Genomic DNA, 22,500 nt, shown 5'->3' on the forward strand with positions numbered 1-22,500 from the left:
GCAGATGCCACTACAAAGAGAGCGGCTCAGACCGCAGCTGTGGACAAAGACGTCGGAATGAGACGGACACACTTTATCTGTGGATTATTTGATACGGACTTGAACTCAGCGTTTTTTAATACACAGTGGTGGTCAAAAGTGTACATACACTTGTAAAGAACATAATGTCATGGCTGTGTTGAGTTTCCAATCATTTCTACAACTCTTGTTTTTTTGTGATAGAGTGATTGGAGCACATACTTGTTGGTCACAAAAAAACATTCATGAAGTTTGCTTCTTTTATGAATTTATTATGGGTCTACTGAAAATGTGAGGGTCAAAAGTATACATACAGCAATGTTAATATTTGCTTACATGTCCCTTGGCAAGTTTCACTGCAATAAGGCGCTTTTTTGGTAGCCATCCACAAGCTTCTGCTTGAATTTTTGACCACAAAATTGGTGCAGTTCAGCTAAATGTGTTGCTTTTCTGACATGGACTTGTTTCTTCAGCATTGTCCACACATTTAAGTCAGGACTTTGGGAAGGCCATTCTAAAAACCTTCATTCTAGCCTGATTTAGCCATTCCTCTACCACTTTCGACGTGTGTTTTGGGTCATTGTCCTGTTGGAACACCCAACTGCGCCCAAGACCCAAACCCCGGGCTGATGATTTTAGCTTGTCCTAGAGGTAATCCTCCTTTTTCATTGTCCCATTTACTCTCTGTAAAGCACCAGTTCCATTGGCAGCAAAACAGGCCCAGAGCATAATACTACCACCACCATGCTTGACGGTAGGCATGGTGTTCCTGGGATTAAAGGTCTCACCTTTTCTCCTCCAAACATATTGCTGGGTATTGTGGCCAAACAGCTCCATTTTTGTTTCATCTGACCACAGAACTTTCCTCCAGAAGGTGTCCTGCTGGCCCCACTATGGACTGGACTCTTACTATTATGTTGGATCCACTATGGACTGGACTCTCACAATATTATGTCAGACCCACTCGACATCCATTGCTTTCGGTCTTCCCTAGAGGGGGGGGGTTACCCACATATGCGGTCCTCTCCAAGGTTTCTCATAGTCATTCACATCGACGTCCCACTGGGGTGAGTTTTTCCTTGCCCTTATGTGGGCTTTGTACCGAGGATGTCGTTGTGGCTTGTGCAGCCCTTTGAGACACTTGTGATTTAGGGCTATATAAATAAAGATTGAGATTGATTGATTATGAGAAAAGGTGAGGCCTTTAATTCCAGGAACACCACACCGACCGTCAAGCATGGTGGTGGTAGTATTATGATCATTGTATTCCGTTTATATTTACATCTAACACAATTTCCCAACTCATATGGAAACGGGGTTTGTATAATGTAAATGTTATTCTGTTATCTGATCTCTTTGTTTTAGTGAACCACAACTACCAAAGTTGCCACATAAAGTAGAACAAATTATGAGGAACATCTGGACAGTCTATTGCGGTGTATTATTTATAATTTTTTTTGTAGTTTTTTAAAAAGAATATTAAAAAAATAAAGATTGGATTTCGCTTAGGAGAAAACATAAAACATAAAAAATGTATTTTCATTAGAATTCTTATGTAACTTAATGTAATTAGCGTATTATTTGTATTTTTTTTAATCTTTTATAAAATTGATTTTTGCATATGTGAAGGGGCAGAGACCAACAACAATTTAAATCTGCATTAATTTATTTGTATTTATTGTGCTAATGTGCGTCAGTTTTAAGTTATTTTCAATATTTTTAATTAGTTTTAAATTTAAAAACATCATTGTTTCGTATGTGGGGGAGGAAAATTAATAAGATCAAAAACTTAAAAACAATTTCAATAAATGTATAGTATCACATATTATTTACATTTTATTTGAATATTATTTTATATTTATTTTGATATTTTTAGTTTATTTAACTCCTTTCTGAGCTGCCACCTTATCATGTTGGAGAAGTTCATGTGTCCCAATTATCGGAGCTATATTGTCCGGGTTCTTCTGTGCCCCCCCGGACGCCTCCCTAGGAAGGTGTTTAGGGCACGGGTAAGACCCAGGACAATTTGGGGAGACTTTGTCTCCTAGCTGGCCTGGGAAGCCATAGGGATCCCCTAGTAGGAGCTGTATGAACTAGCTGGGGAGAGGGAAGTCTGGGCTTCTCTGCTTAGGCTGCTGCCCCCGTGACCCGACCTTAGATAAGCAGAGGAAGATGGATGGATTTTTTAGAATTTGAATTTTATTTTTGCATATGGGGAACTGTACTGTAACCAATACAGTTTGAAAGTTTCATGTCAATTAACATATATTTTCATATTTGAAGGTATTTTTTTGAACTATTGTTTTAATATTTTTTTAATTTAATTATTTAAAAAATGTATGCAAATGTGGGTAACAAAAGTTAAAGTTTAATATCAATTAAAATAACTTAAAATAAATAATAAATATGTTTTTGTACTTTGTAAATTGCTGTATTATTTAATTTCATTTTAATAAAAAAATAAATACAGAGTGTGGGCAAACAAATATTGATAATACATAAAAAGTATATAAATAATAAAATACAAAATAAAAAAAACAGATGCACTATTAAGCTAAACGACCACAATAATGAATACCCCTTGAAAACAGAGCATTATTATGAGAGTCTAACTACACAAATAGTAGTAGTCTTGACACAAAGAAGTCAGATATAGATTCTATGCCTTCATTCCAAGGCTTAAACACACACACACACACACACACACACACGCACACACACATACACACACACACACACACGCACACACACACAGAATTCCAGCAGCTTAAAGAGTGAAACTCAATCCTGCCGGGTGCGACACAACAACAAGTGTGTCCGCTAATTAGAGGCTTGCACAAATCACTGCGGGGCGTAGATGTTGCAACCTGAGGAAGACCAGAGGGTGGAGAGTTTCAGTCCAACGTCCAAAGCCCAGAGGGGGGAGGCATTCAGGCGTACACACACACACACACATATATATATATATATATACATATATATATAATATGCATTGCCTTCCCTGTTCTTTTTGCACATCAATATGATTATTATCCTATTAGTACGATCAATAACTCCAAAAAAAAACATACAGTACAATAATTTTCCCCCTGCATACACCTAATGTATGTATTATTTCTGGTTGTTCTTACCGACCTCGAAGCTATTTTATTTGGTACATGGTGTAATGATAAGTATGATCAGTAGATGGCAGTCATACATACACTCTGGCCACCTGCCTTGACTCACATACGAACTTGAAGTGCCATCCCATTCCTAACCCATAGGGTTCAATATGACGTGGGTCCACCTTTTGCAGCTATTACAGCCTCAACTCTTCTGGGAAGGCTGTCCACAAGGTTGCGGAGTGTGTTTGTAGGAATTTCCCACCATTCTTCCAAAAGCGCATTGGTGAGCTCCAGGCCCGGCCCTAACCAATCTGGCACCCTAGGCAAGATTTTAGATGGCGCCCCCCCCCCCACATCGGCAGTGAACTGTATATACTCACAAGAAACCAAATAGCTTTGTCTTTGACCTTTTTTTTACTTAAAGAAAGCAAATTAACAATCAGAATAGTTAACAAGATAAAAAAAAATATGAATAAATAAATGAATGCAAAAAATAAAAAATGAATATATGAAATACAATATTTTTTACATACATATTGCTTAATTTACATTAATGATGTGCACTTTAACAACTAGGCTTACAACTATACCTAATGGGTGGAAAAGTGACTATTACCTGCAGGGCAAACATTAGCTAACCAGAAGGCAATAACAATGTAAACAAAAAAGAAAACCTACTCAGTGGCCTAGTGGTTAGAGTGTCCGCCCTGAGATCGGTAGGTTGTGGGTTCAAACCCCGGCCGAGTCATACCAAAAGACTATAAAAATGGGACCCATTACCTCCCTGCTTGGAACTCAGTATCAAGGGTTGGAATTGGGGGTTAAATCACCAAAAAAATGATTCCCGGGCGCGGCCACCGCTGCTGCCCACTGCTCCCCTCACCTCCCAGGGGGTGATCAAGGGTGATGGGTCAAATGCAGAGAATAATTTCGCCACATCTAGTGTGTGTGTGACAATCATTGGTACTTTAACTTTTTAAAAAATACCTGCTTAAAAGATCTAATACAAATGTCCCTGAGGAATGTAAGGTGGGAGTACTTTAATTACCGTACGTTACATTATTATTTTCCATAACAATTTAGCCCCCTCCACAATATTAACCCGACGTTAAAACAGAACTAGCTATTTATTGATTAGCAATTGCCGAATCATGTAACATTAGCTTAATGCTAAAAAGCCAGGTTACTATCACATTCTGTAACAGACAAATAATTTCATGTAGGCTAACGTTACCTACCTGCTACCTCTTGTCTTTTTCTCGTTTCTCCTCCTCTTCTTTTCTCTTTTTTCTTCCCTGGGCACCTGACAGTTTTGGCCGTTTTGACATCTTGTGTTGATTTTTTGATGTGGTGACGTCCAAAAAGAGTCTTGATACGGGAATGGAGGGGGCGCACCGGGCGAAGGGGGGGGGTTTGTAATGTTGTAACAAATAATATTTCTATTATATAGGCTTTACTTTGCATTTTAATTAACGTGGGATTATTTTTTGTATTTAGAAATAATAGTACCAACTTTTTTTTTTTTTTCTCCAACATTTGTGGCACTGGCGTGGCGCCCCCTGATGGACGGCGCCCTTAGCATTTGCCTATACGGCCTATGCCACGGGCCGGCCCTGGTGAGCTCACACACTGATGTTGGTGGAGAAGGCCTGGCTCTCAGTCTCTGTTCGGATTCAGGTCAGGACTCTGTGCAGGCCAGTCAAGTTCACCCACACCAGACTCTTGTCATCCATGTCTTCATTGACCTTGCTTTGTGCACAGTCATGTTGGAAGAGGAAGAGTAAGGGGCCCCACAAATCTGTCCCCACAAGGTTGGGAGCATGGAATTGTTCAAAATGTTTTGGTGCTTGATTTTATACACCAAGTGACTAGGACACCTGATTCTGATTATTTGGATGGGTGGCCAAATATGTAATGTAGTGAATTTCTGATTCTGATTCTGGTTCTGGACGAAGTGGCTGGGGAGAGGGAAGTCTGGGCTTCCCTGCTTAGGCTGCTGCCCCCGCGACCCGATCTCGGATAAGCGGAAGAAGATGAATGGATGGATGAATGGATTCTGATTTTGACACAAGTGGTGGGAAAGTGTATTGCGACTGAATACAGTTGAGAAACCAACCCTACAGTTAAGAAACCCTGCTTTTAAACAATAGTAGCATGTTGATCCTGCCGCGTGCCTGACGGATGAACTCGCCGCGCAACTGGGCCGCAGATGGCCAAATTAATTTTTAATGCTATAAAAGATTCCCGTGGCGTGTTTCTCAGCCATGTTGAGGCAGCGGAATGAAGCTTGAAACGATAAATTACAGCTAAGCAGGTCGGGAATTTACTGCACCTGCAGGTAGCACTGCTCAGTCCTAACGGGCAACAGATGTGGACGTAAAAAAACCCTCTAAATAACAACCCGAAAACCTTCTTGTTGCACATTCCGTTTGTACCTGTCATTGTTTTATTATGCAACCGACTGTCTTTGGATTGGAGTTGTCATCCTTGCGTGGTTTGGACTCCTGTATCGTGCTGTCATGTTCCTTCACGCTGAAGTCCCCATAAGCTTCAAGGTTGGGGTCCACCGGGTACACCCCCCCCCCCCTTCCCCCCGCCCTTGCATGTGTACTCCGGTCCTGTTTTGGCAAGAGAAAGGTTGATGTTGAAGCGTGTGAACAAAGCACAATGGCCGCACTGTGTGGCTCGCCCGCCTATTTATCCGCGCTCACTTCCTCCCTTAATAGCCGCCTCTGTGCGACCCTCGTCGGGAGGAGTAAGGGGGGGGGGGGTTGGAAGTGGGTCAAAGAAAAGTCAGGTTTGAGGTAATTCACTCCGGGGTGGGGGGGGACCGGGGGCTCTGATCATTAGATGACATGGCGGCTTGACCCCAGAGGTGAGGTCATTTTCAAGTCACATGGTAACACGCCCATGGGGGGGGGGGGGAATGAAAAGACGCACTGTTTATAGAAACACAAAAGACCACTTCAGGGTTGTGTTTACCGTATGAATTATGTTATTAATATCCTGATTATGCATGTTCATTAAGGATGAGTAGGGTTTACATTTGAACCCATACTAGTATAGTAACAAAAACAGTGCCCAAACATGCACTTGATAGATTAAAAGCCTGTACATCAAGCACAGGTCATGACAATGTGTAAATGTGTTGGTTTTTGCTTGTGTTTTTCCAATTTTTAGTCCTTAGTTCTGGTCCAGCGCTCTTATTTTCTAGTTTCCACTTCCTGTAATTTTTGACTTGTCATTTCCTGTGCAGGTCATGACAATGTGTAAATGTGTTGGTTTTGCCTGTGTTTTCTCTATGTTTAGTGCTTAGTTCCTGTCCAGCGCTCTTATTTTGTAGTTTCCACTTCTTGTTACATTTTACTTGTCATTTCCTGTGCAGGTTTTGACAAGCACAGGTCATGACAATGTGTAAATGTGTTGGTTTGTGCTTAGTTCCTGTCCAGCACTCTTATTTTATAGTTCCCACTTCCTGTTACTTTTTACTCGTCATGACCTGTGGTACCAGCTCATGACAATGTGTAAATGTGTTGCTTTTGCTTGTATTTTCCCTATGTTTAATGTTTAGTTCATGCCCAGAGCTCTTATTTTATACGTCCCACTTCCTGTTACTTTTTACCTGTCATGACCTAAGGTTATCAGGTCATGACAATGTGTAAATGTGTTGGTTTTGTCTGTGTTTTCCCTATTTTTAGTGCTTAGTTCCTGTCCAGCGCTCTTATTTTCTAGTTTCCACTTCCTGTTACTCTTTACTTGTCATTTCCTGTGCAGGTCATGACAAACACAGCTCATGACAATGTGTAAATGCCTTGGTTTTGCTTGTGTTTTCCCTATGTTTAGTGCTTAGTTCCTGTCCAGTGCTTTTATTTTATCGGTCCCACTTCCTGTTACTTTTTACCTGTCATGACCTAATAAACTTTTTACCTGTCATGACCTGTGGTTATCAGTTCATGATAATGTTTAAATGTATTGGTTTTGTTTGTGTTTTCCCAATATTTAGTGTTTAGTTCTTGTCCAGCGCTCTTATTGTATAGGTCCCACTTCCTGTTACTTTTTACTCATCATGACCTGAAAAACTTTTTACTTGTCATGACTTGTGGTTATCAGGTCATGACAATGTGTAAATGTGTTTTCTCCATGTTTAGTGCTTAGTTCCTGTCCAGCACTCTTATTTTATAGGTCCCACTTCCTGTTACTTTTTACCTGTCATGACCTGATAAACGTTTGACTTGTCATGACGTAAGGTTATCAGGTCATGACAATGTGTAAATGTGTTAGTTTTGCTTGCGTTGTTTCTATTTTTAGTGCTTGGTTCCTGTCCAGCGCTCTTATTTTCTAGTTTCCACTTCCTATTACTCTTTACTTGTCATTTCTTGTGCAGGTTATGACAAGCACAGCTCATGACAATGTGTAAATGTCTTGGTTTTGCCTGTGTTTTCCCTATGTTTAGTGCTTAGTTCCTGTCCAGTGCTTTTATTTTATCGGTCCCACTTCCTGTTCCTTTTTACCTGTCATGACCTGTGGTACCAGCTCATGACAATGTGTAAATGAGTTGGTTTTGCTTGTGTTTCCCCTATGTTTAGTGCTTAGTTCCTGTCCAGCGCTCTTATTTTATAGGTCCCACTTCCTGTTACTTTTTACCCGTCATGGCCTGTGCTTATCAGGTCATGACAATGTGTAAATGTGTTGGTTTTTGCTTGTGTTTTTCCTATTTTTAGTGCTTAATTTCTGTCCAGCACTTTTTATTTTCTAGTTTCCACTTCTTGTAACTTTTTACTTGTCATTTCCTGTGCAGGTCATGACAAACACAGCTCATGACAATGTGTAAATGTGTTAGTTTTGCTTGTGTTTTCCCTATGTTTAGTGCTTCGTTCCTGTCCAGTGCTTTTATTTTATCGGTCCCACTTCCTGTTACTTTTTACCTGTCATGACCTAATAAGCTTTTTACCTGTCATGACCTGTGGTTATCAGCTCATGATAATGTTTAAATGTATTGGTTTTGTTTGTGTTTTCCCAATATTTAGTGGTTAGTTCCTGTCCAGCGCTCTTATTGTATAGGTCCCACTTCCTGTTACTTTTTACTCATCATGACCTGAAAAACTTTTTACTTGTCATGACTTGTGGTTATCAGGTCATGACAATGTGTAAATGTGTTTTCTCTATGTTTAGTGCTTAGTTCCTGTCCAGCACTCTTATTTTATAGGTCCCACTTCCTGTTACTTTTTACCTGTCATGACCTGATAAACGTTTGACTTGTCATGACGTAAGGTTATCAGGTCATGACAATGTGTAAATGTTTTGGTTTTGCTTGTGTTTTCCCTATGTTTAGTGCTTAGTTCCTGTCCAGCGCTCTTATTTTCTAGTTTCCACTTCCTATTACTCTTTACTTGTCATTTCCTGTGCAGGTTATGACAAGTACAGGTCATGACAATGTGTAAATGCCTTGGTTTTGCTTGTGTTTTCCCTATGTTTAGTGTTTAGTTCATGCGCAGCGCTCTTATTTTATAGGTCCCACTTCCCATTACTTTTTACCCGTCATGGCCTGATAATCTTTTTACTTGTCATGACCTGTGGTTATCAGGTCATGACAATGTGTAAATGTGTTGGTTTTGCTTGTGTTTTCCCTATGTTTAGTGCTTTGTTCCTGTCCAGTGCTCTTATTTTCTAGTTTTCACTTCCTGTAACTTTTTACTTATCATTTCCTGTGCAGGTCATGCCAATTTGTAAATGTCTTGGTTTTGCTTGTGTTTTCCCTATGTTTAGTGCTTAGTTCCTGTCCAGTGCTTTTATTTTATCGGTCCCACTTCCTGTTACTTTTTACCTGTCATGACCTGTGGTACCAGCTCACTACAATGTGGAAATATGTTAGTTTTGCTTGTCTTTTCCCAATGTTTAGTGTTTAGTTAATGCCCAACGCTCTTATTTTATAGTTCCTACTTCCTGTTACTTTTTACTCAATATGACCTGATAGACTTTTTACTTGTCATGACTTGTGGTTATCAGGTCATGACAATGTGTAAATGTCAGAGGTGTGGACTCGAGTCACATGACTTGGACTCGAGTCAGACTCGAGTCATGAATTTGATGACTTTAGACTCGACTTGACAAAATGTAAAAAGACTTGCAACTCGACTTAGACTTTAACATCAATGACTTGTGACTTCACTTGGACTTGAGCCTTTTGAATTGACATGACTTGACATGACTTGCTACTTTCCCCAAAACCCAAAGATGAAAAAGTTATTCGGGAGCGCTCCGTATTTTTCATTGTGTACTTGTCTATCAGCGTTGCGTGTGTCAGCTGGTGTGCTCTCAGTACAACAGCCAATCAAATTAGATCTACTTTGTTTTCATCACACAGCATTCATCCAATCAAATTGCAGGACAAACAACGAAGAAGACATGTCCAAACCACACGCCAGTGAACAAAAAATGATACCTAAAATAATTTTGTTTGGGTATAAAAATTACGAGGTGGTCAACACAAAACGGTTTGCAGTATGCAACACATGCGGTTCGAAAATGACTGATGGAGAGGAAACAACTTCCAACTTCGTCCGGCATTTGAAGTTGCACAAAGAACGGTAAGTTTTGAATGTAAGATAACGTTTATTGGCTAAGTAACGTGACTTTTATTTGCTGTGTAGTTAAATCAGTGAGGCTGTAAACTCACTGCTAACGTTATAACGTTATTGCAAACACGGGAATCTGTTGCAGTTCACTACCTTATTCATACTTTTTGTTCAGTGATTTTTTTTAAGCAGGGTTACGTTAGTCAATATATCACACGGCGGTCAGCAGCACCGCGTATTTTAGCCACCTAAAAAAAGACAAAAATAGTAAAATAAAGGTGAGTTAAAATGTATACTATATTATGAATATGTGTACCGTTTTAGCTAGCTTTCTGACATACTGTTGGTTGTTTACCTCAGTGGTCCCCAACCACCGGGCCGCGGCCCGGTACTGGTCCGTGGATCGATTGGTATCGGGCCGCACAAGAAATAATTTTTTTTTTTCTTTCTTTAATTAAATCAACATAAAAAACACAAGATACACTTACAAGTAGTGCACCAACCCAAAAAAACTCTCTCCCCCCTTTTGTTCTGGGCATTGAACATGAAGACTCTTCCTTCACTGTTCTGAGTGGCCATGAGAGTCTTGGCAGTGCCTGCCTCCAGTGCTCCAGTGGAGCGAGTTTTCAGCCATGGTGGCATCATACTACGCCCCCATCGTGCACAAATGACTGACAGACTCTTGGCTAATTTGGTCTTTTGCAAATGCAATGCAGCATAGGGCCCTGACATATAAAAAGTACAACTTTTTTGTTATGTTCACGTATATGTCATGTTTTTTCAATGTTAACACTTTTGTACAAATAAGTACATTTGCACTTTATTTTTCAATGTGTTTGTTCTGTAAAGGAATGAGTTAATGTTTAAAATGACTGGTTAATAGTGCTATTATGAAGTGCAATGTCAGCACAATTTTCTTTCCTGCAATTTAAAATGCACTTGTTTTAATAAATAAATACAGCGTTTGAAAAGCATACACAATCTGTGTTAATATATTAGTCTGTGGTTAAAAGGACTTGAAAGGACTCGAAGCTCAAAATGCAGGGCTTAGGACTTGACTTGAGACTTTCCAGTCTTGACTTTGGACTTGACTCGGGGCTTGCCTGTCTTGACTTGGGACTTGACTCGGACTTGAGGGCAAAGACTTGAGACTTACTTGTGACTTGCAAAACAATGACTTGGTCCCACCTCTGGTAAATGTGTTGGTTTTGTCTGTGTGTTCCCTATGTTTAGTGCTTAGTTCCTGTCCGGCGCTCTTATTTTCTAGTTTTCACTTCCTGCTACTTTTTACTTGTCATTTCTTGTGCAGGACATGACAAACACAGCTCATGACAATGTGTAAATGTCTTGGTTTTGCTTGTGTTTTCCCTATATTTAGTGTTTAGTTCCTGTCCAGCACTCTTATATTCCTGTTACGTTTTATCTATCAACGAGCCTTTCTTCATAAACTTCTGGTTTCTTCCGACCAAAAAATGTAAAACTATATCTGATGTTTTATCGAAGGGCACGTTGGAGAGACTAAGTCTCCCAGCTGGCCGAGGGAAGGAGAGGGAAGTCTGGGCTTCTCTGCTTAGGCTGCTGCCCCCGCGACCCGACCTCGGATAGGATGCATGGGGTTTTTATTGCACGCATTTTATGACTGTGTGAGCACATACCTCTACCGTGTTGTGTAATTTATCCTGTCATACCGTGTAAACCGCGCAGCCCGACACAATGCCTGCCAGAAATAATAAATAACATTATTAGATTTGATGTATTACACACTTTAAATTTCAATAAATCTTAAAATGCTCTAACACAAACAATTATTAATAACACAAGTTTAGCCATTAAAACAGATAAAATAGACAAAAACTCTATCATTGAAGCACGAAAAAAAACAAATCCAGACATCATACATGGGACAGTTTGGTACGTATAAACAGTTTTAGTTATATTGTAAAACTTACAAACGTTGCTTGGAGTGATGAATGAAGAATCCATACGAGTAGAAACGTTATGGACGGTTTAACTTCGGGTTTCAGGCATTAAAACACGGGGTACATTTTCAACCCGCAACATCTGCAGTGAGAAAATTTGTCCAAAAGATGGCGCCATAGCACAAAAATAGCTGCACCTGCTAGTGGTTAGGGTGTGCGCCCTGAGATGGGTAGGTTGTGAGTCCAAACCCCGGCCGAGTCACGCCAAAGACTATAAAAATGGGAGCCATTACCTCCCTGCTTGGCACTCAGCATCATGTTTGTAATTGGGGGTTAAATCGCCCAACAATGATTCCCGGGCGCGGCCACCGCTGCTGCTCACTGCTCCCCTTACCTCCCAGGAGGTGAACAAGGGGATGGGTCGAATGCAGAGGTTAATTTCACCACACCTAGTGGGGGAAAAAAAGGAAAAGAAACAGAAGGAATAAGAAAAAGAAAAAAGGGGGGAAAAAATGCCAATGATAAAGTCATTTATCAACAACACCCGGAAACGCCGCCGGTTTCGCTGGGCCCGAGCTCATCTAAAATGGACTGATGCCAAGTGGAAAAGTTGGAAAAGTGCGTGACAATCATTGGTACTTTAACTTGAACTTTTTAACTTTATAAGCCGCAGGGTTCGAAGCGTAGGGAAAAAGTAGCAGAATTTACAGTACCGTATTTTCCGCACTATAAGGCGCACCTAAAAACCACAAATTTTCTCAAAAGAAAATTTTGAGAAAATTAAGTCAGCGGTGCGCTTTATATATGGATTAATATTAAGATTCATTTTCATAAAGTTTCGGTCTCGCAACTACGGTAAACAGCCGCCATCTTTTTTCCCCGTAGAAGAGGAAGTGCTTCTTCTTCTACGCAAGCAACCGCCAAGGTAAGCACCCGCCCCCATAGAACAGGAAGCGCTTCTTCTTCTACTGTAAGCAACCACCCGCCCGCGTAGAAGAAGAAGAAGCGCGCGGATATTACCGTACGTTTCATTTCCTTTGTGTGTTTACATCTGTAAAGACCACAAAATGGCTCCTACTAAGCGACAGGGATCCGGTTCATGAAAAGACGCAATCTCTCCATCCGCACACGGACTACTATTTCACAGCAACTGCCTAAAGACTTTCAAGAAAAGCTGGCTACTTTCCGTGCATATTGTAAAAACAAGATAGCTGAAAAAAAGATCCGGCCAGAGAACATTATCAACATGGACGAGGTTCCACTGACTTTTGATATTCCTGTGAACCGCACTGTGGATACAACGGGAGCACGTACGGTGAATATTCGCACCACAGGGAATGAGAAGTCATCCTTCACTGTGGTTCTAGCTTGCCATGCTAATGGCCAGAAACTTCCACCCATGGTGATATTCAAAAGGAAGACCTTGCCAAAAGAGACCTTTCCAGCCGGCGTCATCATAAAAAGCTAACTCGAAGGGATGGATGAAGAAAAGATGAGCGAGTGGTTAAGGTAAGTTTAAGTTTACGCGAAGAGGCCGGGTGGCTTTTTTTCACGCAGCTTCGTCCATGTTGATATACGACTCCATGCGCGCCCACATCACGCTGGTTTTTAATATATTATTAAAGTTTGACTGACCTATCTGACTGTTTTTTTGACATTCCTTTAGCGCAGTTAGATGCGGCTTACAACACGGGGCGTCTTATAGGTGGACAAAGTTTTGAAATATGCCGTTCATTGAAGGCGCGGCTTATAACCCAGGGCGCCTTATGGTGCGGAAAATACGGTACTTGTTGACTAAAACCTCTGCCTTGTTTTTTAATGATTACTCAGGCCTACTACGCTGCTTCATTTTAATGTTGCTCATTATGGCGGTGCTCGCAGAGCCAAGTGTTTTCCGAGGTGGCACTTGGTGATATAAGTGAGATAATAATAGCTGTACGTTGACTACTTTAAATCTTAGGACCTTGTCTTTCCAAAATAATTCAAACTGCTGACAAAATCATTATTTCACGTATTTATCATTTATTTAAGTCAGCATAACGCCAGGTAAGACCCCCTCGTGGAAAATAGTTGGAGCGAGCGAGCGGGCTCGATGTGCGCGATGTGGCTTTAATTGGACCCAGACTAAAGGGACTAAGGGGAGAGTTGAGGGATTATGTCAGACATGTTGTGGGAGAGGTGTCCTTTAGCAGAGCGTCTCCTATTTACTGACAGCGTGCGCTGCAGGCCAGGTGCACTCATGAAAGAGTCTTTTCATGGAGAAGTCCCGCTCGGGTGTTGTTGTTCCTCAAAACGGGCGCAGCATCAATTCGGCGGCGTCCCACCTGGCTGACTACCAAACCCACATCAAGGTAGCATTTGCAATCCAATACAAGTATTTTTTTTGAATTTTTTTTTTTTCTCCATCTAACATTTAACTACTTTTTCGGTTATTGCCAAAAATATTGGGCCACCCATCCAAATGATGAGAATCAAGTGTCCTAATCACTAATCACAGGTGTATAAAATCAAGCACTTAGGCATGGAGACTGTTTCTACAAACATTTGTGAAAGAATGGGCCGCTCTCAGTGATTTCCAGCGTGGAACTGTCATAGGATGCCACCTGTGGAACAAATCCAGTCGTGGAATTTCCTCGCTCCTAAATATTCCAAAGCCAACTGTCGGCTTTATTATAAGAAAATGGAAGCGTTTGGGAACAACAGCAACTCAGCCACCAAGTGGTAGGCCACGTAAACTGACAGAGCGCATAGTGCAAAGACTTTCTGCCGTTGCTACAGAGCTCCAAACTTCATGTGACCTTCCGATTAGCCCACGTACAGTACGCAGAGAAATTCATGAAATGGGTTTCCATGGCCGAGCAGCTGCATCTAAGCCGTGCATCACCAAGTCCAATGCAAAGCGTGGGATGCAGTGGTGTAAAGCACGTCGCCACTGGACTCTAGAGCAGTGGAGACGCCTTCTCTGGAGTGATGAGTCACGCTTTTCCATCTTGCAATCTGATGGACCAGTCTGGGTTTGGAGGTTGCCAGGAGAACGCTACATTTCGGACTGCATTGTGCCGAGTGTGAAATTTGGTGAAGGAGGAATTATGGTGTGGGGTTGTTTTTCAGCCCCTTAGTTCCAGTGAAATGCACTTTGAATGCTCCAGCATACCAAAAACATTTTGGACAATTCCATGCTCCCAACCTTGTGGGAACAGTTTTTTAGCGGGCCCCTTCCTCTTCCAACATGACTGTGCACCAGTGCACAAAGCAAGGTCTATAAAGACATGGATGACAGAGTCTGGTGTGGATGAACTTGACTGGCCTGCTCAGAGTCCTGACCTGAACCCGATAGAACACCTTTGGGATGAATTAGAATGGAGACTTCTCCACCAACATCAGTGTGTGGCCTCACCAATGCGCTTTTGGAAGAACGGTGGAAAATTGCTATATAGACGCGGCTTGCTGACCCCCGAGCGAACATGATGAGCACTAACTTTTTTACATGTATAGTTACAGTTGCTTGTTTTTTTTCTCATATCAGAGTGTACTGCCGATTTGACACAATTTGTACATCTTTTTGGCATTTATGCGCTTAGTTTTACAGTAATTTAATTTGGAGACCATCAATAAACAACCTCAACCTGGAAGTGTTTCCGTCCCTAAATGGAAGGACCGTTTACCTATCTGCCAAACTAAATACCTACATTCAGGGAGGGCAGAATAATAAGAAAGAAAACAAAAGACAAAAAAAAAAAAAAACTACTACATGCTATTCTTTTAAATCATTTGGTTTTTGCCTTTTAAGTCCTCTTGTGTCCAGGGGATTTGTTCCCTGAGTTTGTAAACATGAAAAAACAACAACAACAAAGACTTTTTTAAATGAAAAATATCGACCTACAGTAAGGAAGGGATTCATTTGGCCCCATTCCTGATTGGGTCTCGTGTGAGAGGAAGAGAGGTGGGGGGTTAATGATCCGTCTGCTGAAAATGATGGAAAGCGCCACTGCACACTGAAGTGGATAGTGAACCCCCCTTAATCCGTCACGTTTCATGTGTCGGGTAAACCGTGGCATATGTGGCCGTATGGATGCTGAAAATGATGGAAAGGGCCACTCCACATAGTAACTGACGCTGTGGTCAAAGTTGGCATTGCCACAAAACACATTTTGGCAAAACTAAATCGTCCCTAGTGTGTGAATGTGAGTGTGAATGTTGTCTGTCTATCTGTGTTGGCCCTGCCATGAGGTGGCGACTTGTCCAGGGTGTACCCCGCCTTCTGCCCGAATGCAGCTGAGATAGGCTCCAGCCCCCCAAAACCGACCCTAAAAGGGACAAGCCGTAGAAAATGTATGGATGGATGGAAGATATTCAACACTTTACTGCCATCTGGCGGCCGAAAGGGATAGTGAACCCCCCCCTAATCCGTCACGTTTCATGTGTCGGGTAAACCGTGGCAAATGTAGCCGTAAGAATGCTTAAAATGATGGAAAGCGCCACTCCACATAGTAACTGACGCTGTGGTCAAAGTTGGCATTGCCACAAAACACATTTTAAAATATTGAACACTCTACTGCCATCTGGCGGCCGAAGTGGGTAGTGAACCCCCCTAATCAGTCGCGTTTCATGTGTCAGGTAAACCGTGACAAATGTGGCCGTAAGAATGCTGGAAATGATGGAAAACGCCACTCCACATAGTAACAGACGCTGTGGTCAATGTTGGCATTGCCACAAAACACATTTTAAGATATTCAACACTCTACTGCCATCTGGCGGCCGAAGTGGATAGTGAACCCCCCTAATCAGTCACGTTTCATGTGTCGGGTAAACTGTGACAAATGTGGCCGTAAGAATGCTGAAAATGATGGAAAGCGCCACTCCACAGAGTAACTGACGCTGTGGTCAAAGTTGGCATTGCCACAAAACACATTTTGAGATATTCAACACTCTACTGCCATCTGGCGGCAGAAGTGGACAGTGAACTAATCCGTCACATTTCATGTGTCGGGTAAACCGTGGCAAATGTAGCCGTAAGAGTGCTGAAAATGATGGAAAGCGCCACTGCACATAGTAACTGACGCTGTGGTCGAAGTTGGCTTTGCCACAAAACACATTTTGAGATATTCAACACTCTACTGCCATCTAACGGCCGAAGTGGATAGTGAACCCCCCTAATTTGTCACGTTTCATGTGTCGGGTAAACTGTGACAAATGTGGCCGTAAGAATGCTGAAAATGATGGAAAGCGCCACTGCACACTGAAGTGGATAGTGAACCCCCCTAATCAGTCGCGTTTCATGTGTCAGGTAAACCGTGACAAATGTGGCCGTAAGAATGCTGAAAATGATGGAAAGCTCCACTCCACATAGTAACTGACGCTGCGGTCAAAGTTGGCATTGCCACAAAACACATTTTAAGATATTCAACACTCTACTGCCATCTGGCGGCAGAAGTGGACAGTGAACTAATCCGTCACATTTCATGTGTCGGGTAAACCGTGGCAAATGTAGCCGTAAGAATGCTGAAAATGATGGAAAGCACCACTCCACATAGTAACTGACGCTGTGGTCAAAGTTGGCATTGCCACAAAACACATTTTAAGATATTCAACACTCTACTGCCATCTGGCGGCGGAAGTGGATAGTGAACCCCCCCTAATCCGTCACGTTTCATGTGTCGGGTAAACCGTGACAAATGTGGCCGTAAGAATGCTGAAAATTATGGAAAGCGCCACTCCACATAGTACAGTTACTGACGCTGTGGTCAAAGTTGGCAATGCCACAAAACACATTTTAAGATATGAAACACTCTACTGCCATCTGGCGGCGGAAGTGGATCGTGAACCCCCTAATCCGTCACGTTTCAATAGTCTGGTAAACCGTGACAAATGTGGCTGTATGGATGCTGAAAATGATGGAAAGCGCCACTCCACATAGTAACTGACACTGTGGTCAAAGTTGGCATTGCCACAAAACACATTTTAAGATATTCAACACTCTACTGCCATCTGGCGGCTGAAGTGGATAGTGAACCCCCCTACTCCGTCACGTTTCATGTGTCAGGTAATCCGTGGCATATGTGGCTGTATGGATGCTGAAAATGATGGAAAGCGCCACTCCACATAGTAACTGACACTGTGGTCAAAGTTGGCATTGCCACAAAACACATTTTGAGATATTCAACACTCTACTGCCATTTGGCGGCCGAAGTGGATAGTGAACCCCCGTAATCCGTCACGTTTCATGTGTCGGGTAAACCGTGGCAAATGTGGCCGTAAGAATGCTGAAAATGATGGAAAGCGCCACTCCACATAGTAACTGACGCTGTGGTCAAAGTTGGCATTGCCACAAAACACATTTTAAGATATTCAACACTCTACTGCCATCTGGCGGCAGAAGTGGACAGTGAACTAATCCGTCACATTTCATGTGTCGGGTAAACCGTGGCAAATGTAGCCGCAAGAATGCTGAAAATGATGGAAAGCGCCACTGCACACTGTGGTCAAAGTTGGCATTGCCACAAAACACATTTTAAGATATTCAACACTCAACTGTCATCTGGCAGCCGAAGTGAATAGTGAACCCCCCTTATCCGTCACGTTTCATGTGTCGGGTAAACCGTGACAAATGTAGCCATAAGAATGCTGAAAATGATGGAAAGCGCCACTGCACATAGTAACTGACGCTGTGGTCAAAGTTGGCATTGCCACAAAACACATTTTAAGATATTCAACACTCTACTGCCATCTGGCAGCTGAAGTGAATAGTGAACCCCCCTTATCTGTCACGTTTCATGTGTCAGGTAAACTGTGACAAATGTGGCCGTAAGAATGCTGAAAATGATGGAAAGCGCCAATCCACATAGTAACTGATGCTGTGGTCAAAGTTGGCATTGCCACAAAACACATTTTAAGATATTCAACACTCTACTGCCATCTGGCGGCGGAAGTGGATGGTGAACCCCCCCTAATCAGTCACGTTTCATGTGTCGGGTAAACCGTGACGAATGTGGCCGTAAGAATGCTGAAAATGATGGAAAGCGCCACTCCACATAGTAACTGACGCTGTGGTCAAAGTTGGCATTGCCACAAAACACATTTTAAGATATTCAACACTCTACTGCCATCTGGCGGCCGAAGTGGGTAGTGAACCCCCCCCTAATCCGTCACGTTTCATGTGTCAGGTAAACCGTGACAAACGTGGCCGTATGAATCACTTTAGTATAGACTATATACTGACATTAATTTGTATCTGTACCAGGTTAGCTTCCGGTGTGTAACATGTTTAGCCTTCCGTTTTAATAATTTAAGTTCCACAGGTCGGACTTTTTTTGTATTTCCTTAGTTTCTGTATTTTAGTTCCTGAGCGCTGTCTCCCTCACCTGTCCATTATTGGCAACCTGAGCACACCTGTTTCAGGGCTGGATTGTGTGGTTCACTGTAAAATGTAAAAAAAACCGAATGCTTCCCGTGCACGCCCCTGTTGCACTAGTTTGTAATTAAACTTTTTTTTTTCCACCTGCACGTTGTCACCTGTCTCCGCATCCCGGGGTCACAACTTGTGACAGATACTAAGCAATGCAGTTTAGTGCTGTAATGGTGGTGGTTATTGGCCGGAATTGGGGGTTAAATCACCAAAAATGATTCCCGAGCGCGGCCACCGCTGCTGCTCACTGCTCCCCTCACCTACCAGGGGGTGAACATGGGGATGGGTCAAATGCAGAGGGTAATTTCACCACACCTAGCGTGTGTGTGACTATCAGTGGTACTCCATTAATATCTTAAGGGAGCGTCTCCACACTGTGCATGGAGACACACAATTAGCTGCTAGTTGCTTGTCAGCCGGGGATCGGCATTAAAAGGCATGAATCGTTACTTTTTCACGAAAATGGGCTGATATCGATCGGTGATTGGTCGATCCTACCCCTTAACTTGTTGCGCTCCCCCTTTTTAGGAGTGCAGGAGTCCCACCAGGAGAAGTTGATAACGGTGTCCGGCGACGGGGGGACGATCCACAGCCCGGAGTTCCCGCTCACTTACCCCAGAAATATCGAGTTGGCGTGGAGGCTGGTGGCGGCAAGCGACATGAGGATTCAGCTCAGCTTCGACCACAGATTTGGCCTGGAAGACCCCGAGGACGGAATATGCAAGTAAGGACATGGAAATGTTGGGCCTGTGTCAGCTTTTTGTGTGTCCCGATCCGATATTGATATCGGATTTCGGTCCAATGTCAGCCCGGAAAAAACAAACATGTTTAGAAATATACGGGCTTGCATCTAAACTCTCTGATACAAGCAGTCCTGCAGGTTTGGGTAAGCTTGGAATGATTTACTAAAGGTAAACAATGTAGACTACAGGATACTAGGAGCTACAACAGCTGCTGAGAATGGGGGGAGGGAGCTGTGCATGTGCATGCGCTGCTGAGCTCTTTTTTACAAGAGCGCCGGTGTGTAGGGACCAGGTCATATTGTCAGTTGTCTGCACCCCCAGGAACTTGGCGCTGCTTACCATCTCCACTGCTGGTGCTGCTTACAATCGCCACTGCTGGTGCTGCTTACAATCGCCACTGCTGTGCCGTGGATGAAGAAAATGATTAAGTGTCCTTAATTGAACAACGTTGCAGTCTAAATCAGCACATTTTTGTCAATGTAAACACGTATCAAATACTTATAGTTGCATACTACTTACACATGCAAAGTCTCCAAGGCAGAAAAGTATTGGAAAGTATCCGGTAACAAACGTGTCCGCACCATTCAATTTACTGCGTCATGAGCGTAATTTAATGAATTAGGGGTGTCAAAAAATGTTTTTCAAATTAATCCCAATTCTTTCTTTTAACAATTCTTAAACGATTACATTTTTTTTTTCTTTTTTTTTTTTTTTTCAATCCGTCAAATCATATTGTATCATATCAATCATACTGTTGTTGAAGTTGTACATATTTACTTTTGTAAAGAGAAATGTTGCCTTATTTCTATTTGACTTTATTAAATGTTTGGGTAGAATTTTATTAAACAAAACCAGTTTTCTTTTAAGTAATATAGAAATTGATCAGAGCTGTTATTTTGTTTTGTTTTTATGGAGGAATGCAGTTAATCGTAGAACTGGCACCCAATGTTATTTAAAAAAGCATAGGTTTTGAATCGAGAATCAAAGATGCATAGCCCTATAATGAATTATTAGTAATTAATACCTTATTGGAACCACCAAAGGTTGAGTATAATCCATTCTGAGGGATGGATTTGAAAAACAAAAAAAATGTTTTCCCATTAATCTGTTCCAGGGTCAAGCTGTGGCCCTTACAAAACATTGAATTTTACAAGCAATGTTTTATATTGCATGTATTAACTGTCATGCGAGTGTTAAAAAATGTGTTCACCAGCTTTAGTATCCGGGGTGTCGCAATACAACTTATGATATAATATCAATACGCATAGTACATACTTTTATTATTTTATCAATGTTAAAAATTAAGAAATTACTCAAACAGATAAAAATAATGCTACAAATCTGGAATGGGTTTAAATTATAGTGGAGTGAAATTTGTTTTTTTGCGGCCACACGTTGAATGATGCGGACACCTTTGTTACTGGATACTTGGAGACCATGTATGTGCAAGTAATACGCAACTATATTTATTTGGTACTTGTTGATATTGACAAATATGCCTTTTTTTTTGGCACTGCAATATTGTTCAATTCAGGACTTTTGTCACACATGTCTAGCTTGTGTGCTATTGTGTGCTTAGCTGTTGCGTAGCTGCTAGCTCCTAGTAGCCGATAGCCTACCATGTTTAGCTTTTGCCAATGACTTGACTAAAATGGAAGAAGATACCAACCTTGTGTGTTCATTAGAGGACATTTAAATGTTAGTAAACACGCTGCAGGGCTACTCGTATCACACATTATATCTCACACACAAGTAAACATGCTGCAGTACTACTCGTATCACACATGATATCTCACACACAACTAAACACGCTGGAGGACTACTCGTATCACACATGATATCTCACACACAAGTCAACGCGCTGTAGGACTACCCGTATCACACATGATATCTCACACACAAGTAAATGCGCTGCAGGACTACTCGCATCACACATGATATCTCACACACAAATAAACCTGCTGCAGGACTACCCGTATCACACGTAATATCTCACACACAAGTTAACATAATGCAGGACTACTTGTATCACACGTGATATCTCACACAAAAGTAAACGCGCTGCAGGACTACCCGTATCACACGTGATATCTCACACTCAAGTAAACACGCTGCAGGACTACTTGTATCACACATGATATCTCACACCCAAGTCAACACGCTTCTGGACTACTCGTATCACACGTGATATCTCACACACAAGTAAACAAGCTGCAGGACTACTCGTATCCCACATGATATCTCACACACAAGTCAACGCGCTGCAGGACTACTCGTATCACACGTGATATCTCACACACAAGTAAACACGCTGCAGGACACTTTGTATCACACGTGATATCTCACACACAAGTAAACGTGCTACAGGACTACTCGTATCACACGTGATATCTCACACACAAGTAAATGCGCTGCAGGACTACTCGTATCACACATGATATCTCGCACACAAGTAAATGCTGCAGGACTACTCGTATCACACGTGATATCTCACACACAAGTAAACAAGCAGCAGGACTACTCGTATCCCACATGATATCTCACACACAAGTCAACGCGCTGTAGGACTACCCGTATCACACATGATATCTCACACACAAGTAAACGCGCTGCAGGACTACTCGTATCACACATGACATCTCACACACAAGTAAATGCGCTGCAGGACTACTCGATTCACACATGATATATCACACACAAATAAACGCGCCGCAGGACTACCCGTATCACACA

The 22,500-nt window shown here is 42.0% G+C and overlaps 1 protein-coding gene across 1 annotated transcript in view; it reads left to right on the forward strand.

Moving 5' to 3' along the window:
* The window catches only part of pdgfc (platelet derived growth factor c), a 158,969-nt gene that overhangs the window by 76,409 nt on the left and 60,060 nt on the right, over positions 1-22,500 (forward strand). The window contains exon 2 of the mRNA XM_061976590.1: positions 19,553-19,748. Within this exon, the coding sequence (XP_061832574.1) occupies positions 19,553-19,748 (196 nt within the window). The remainder of the gene's footprint in view (positions 1-19,552; positions 19,749-22,500) is intronic.

Source organism: Nerophis lumbriciformis, linkage group LG16 (assembly GCF_033978685.3).
Source record: "Nerophis lumbriciformis linkage group LG16, RoL_Nlum_v2.1, whole genome shotgun sequence".
Classification (NCBI taxonomy): Eukaryota; Metazoa; Chordata; class Actinopteri; order Syngnathiformes; family Syngnathidae; genus Nerophis; species Nerophis lumbriciformis.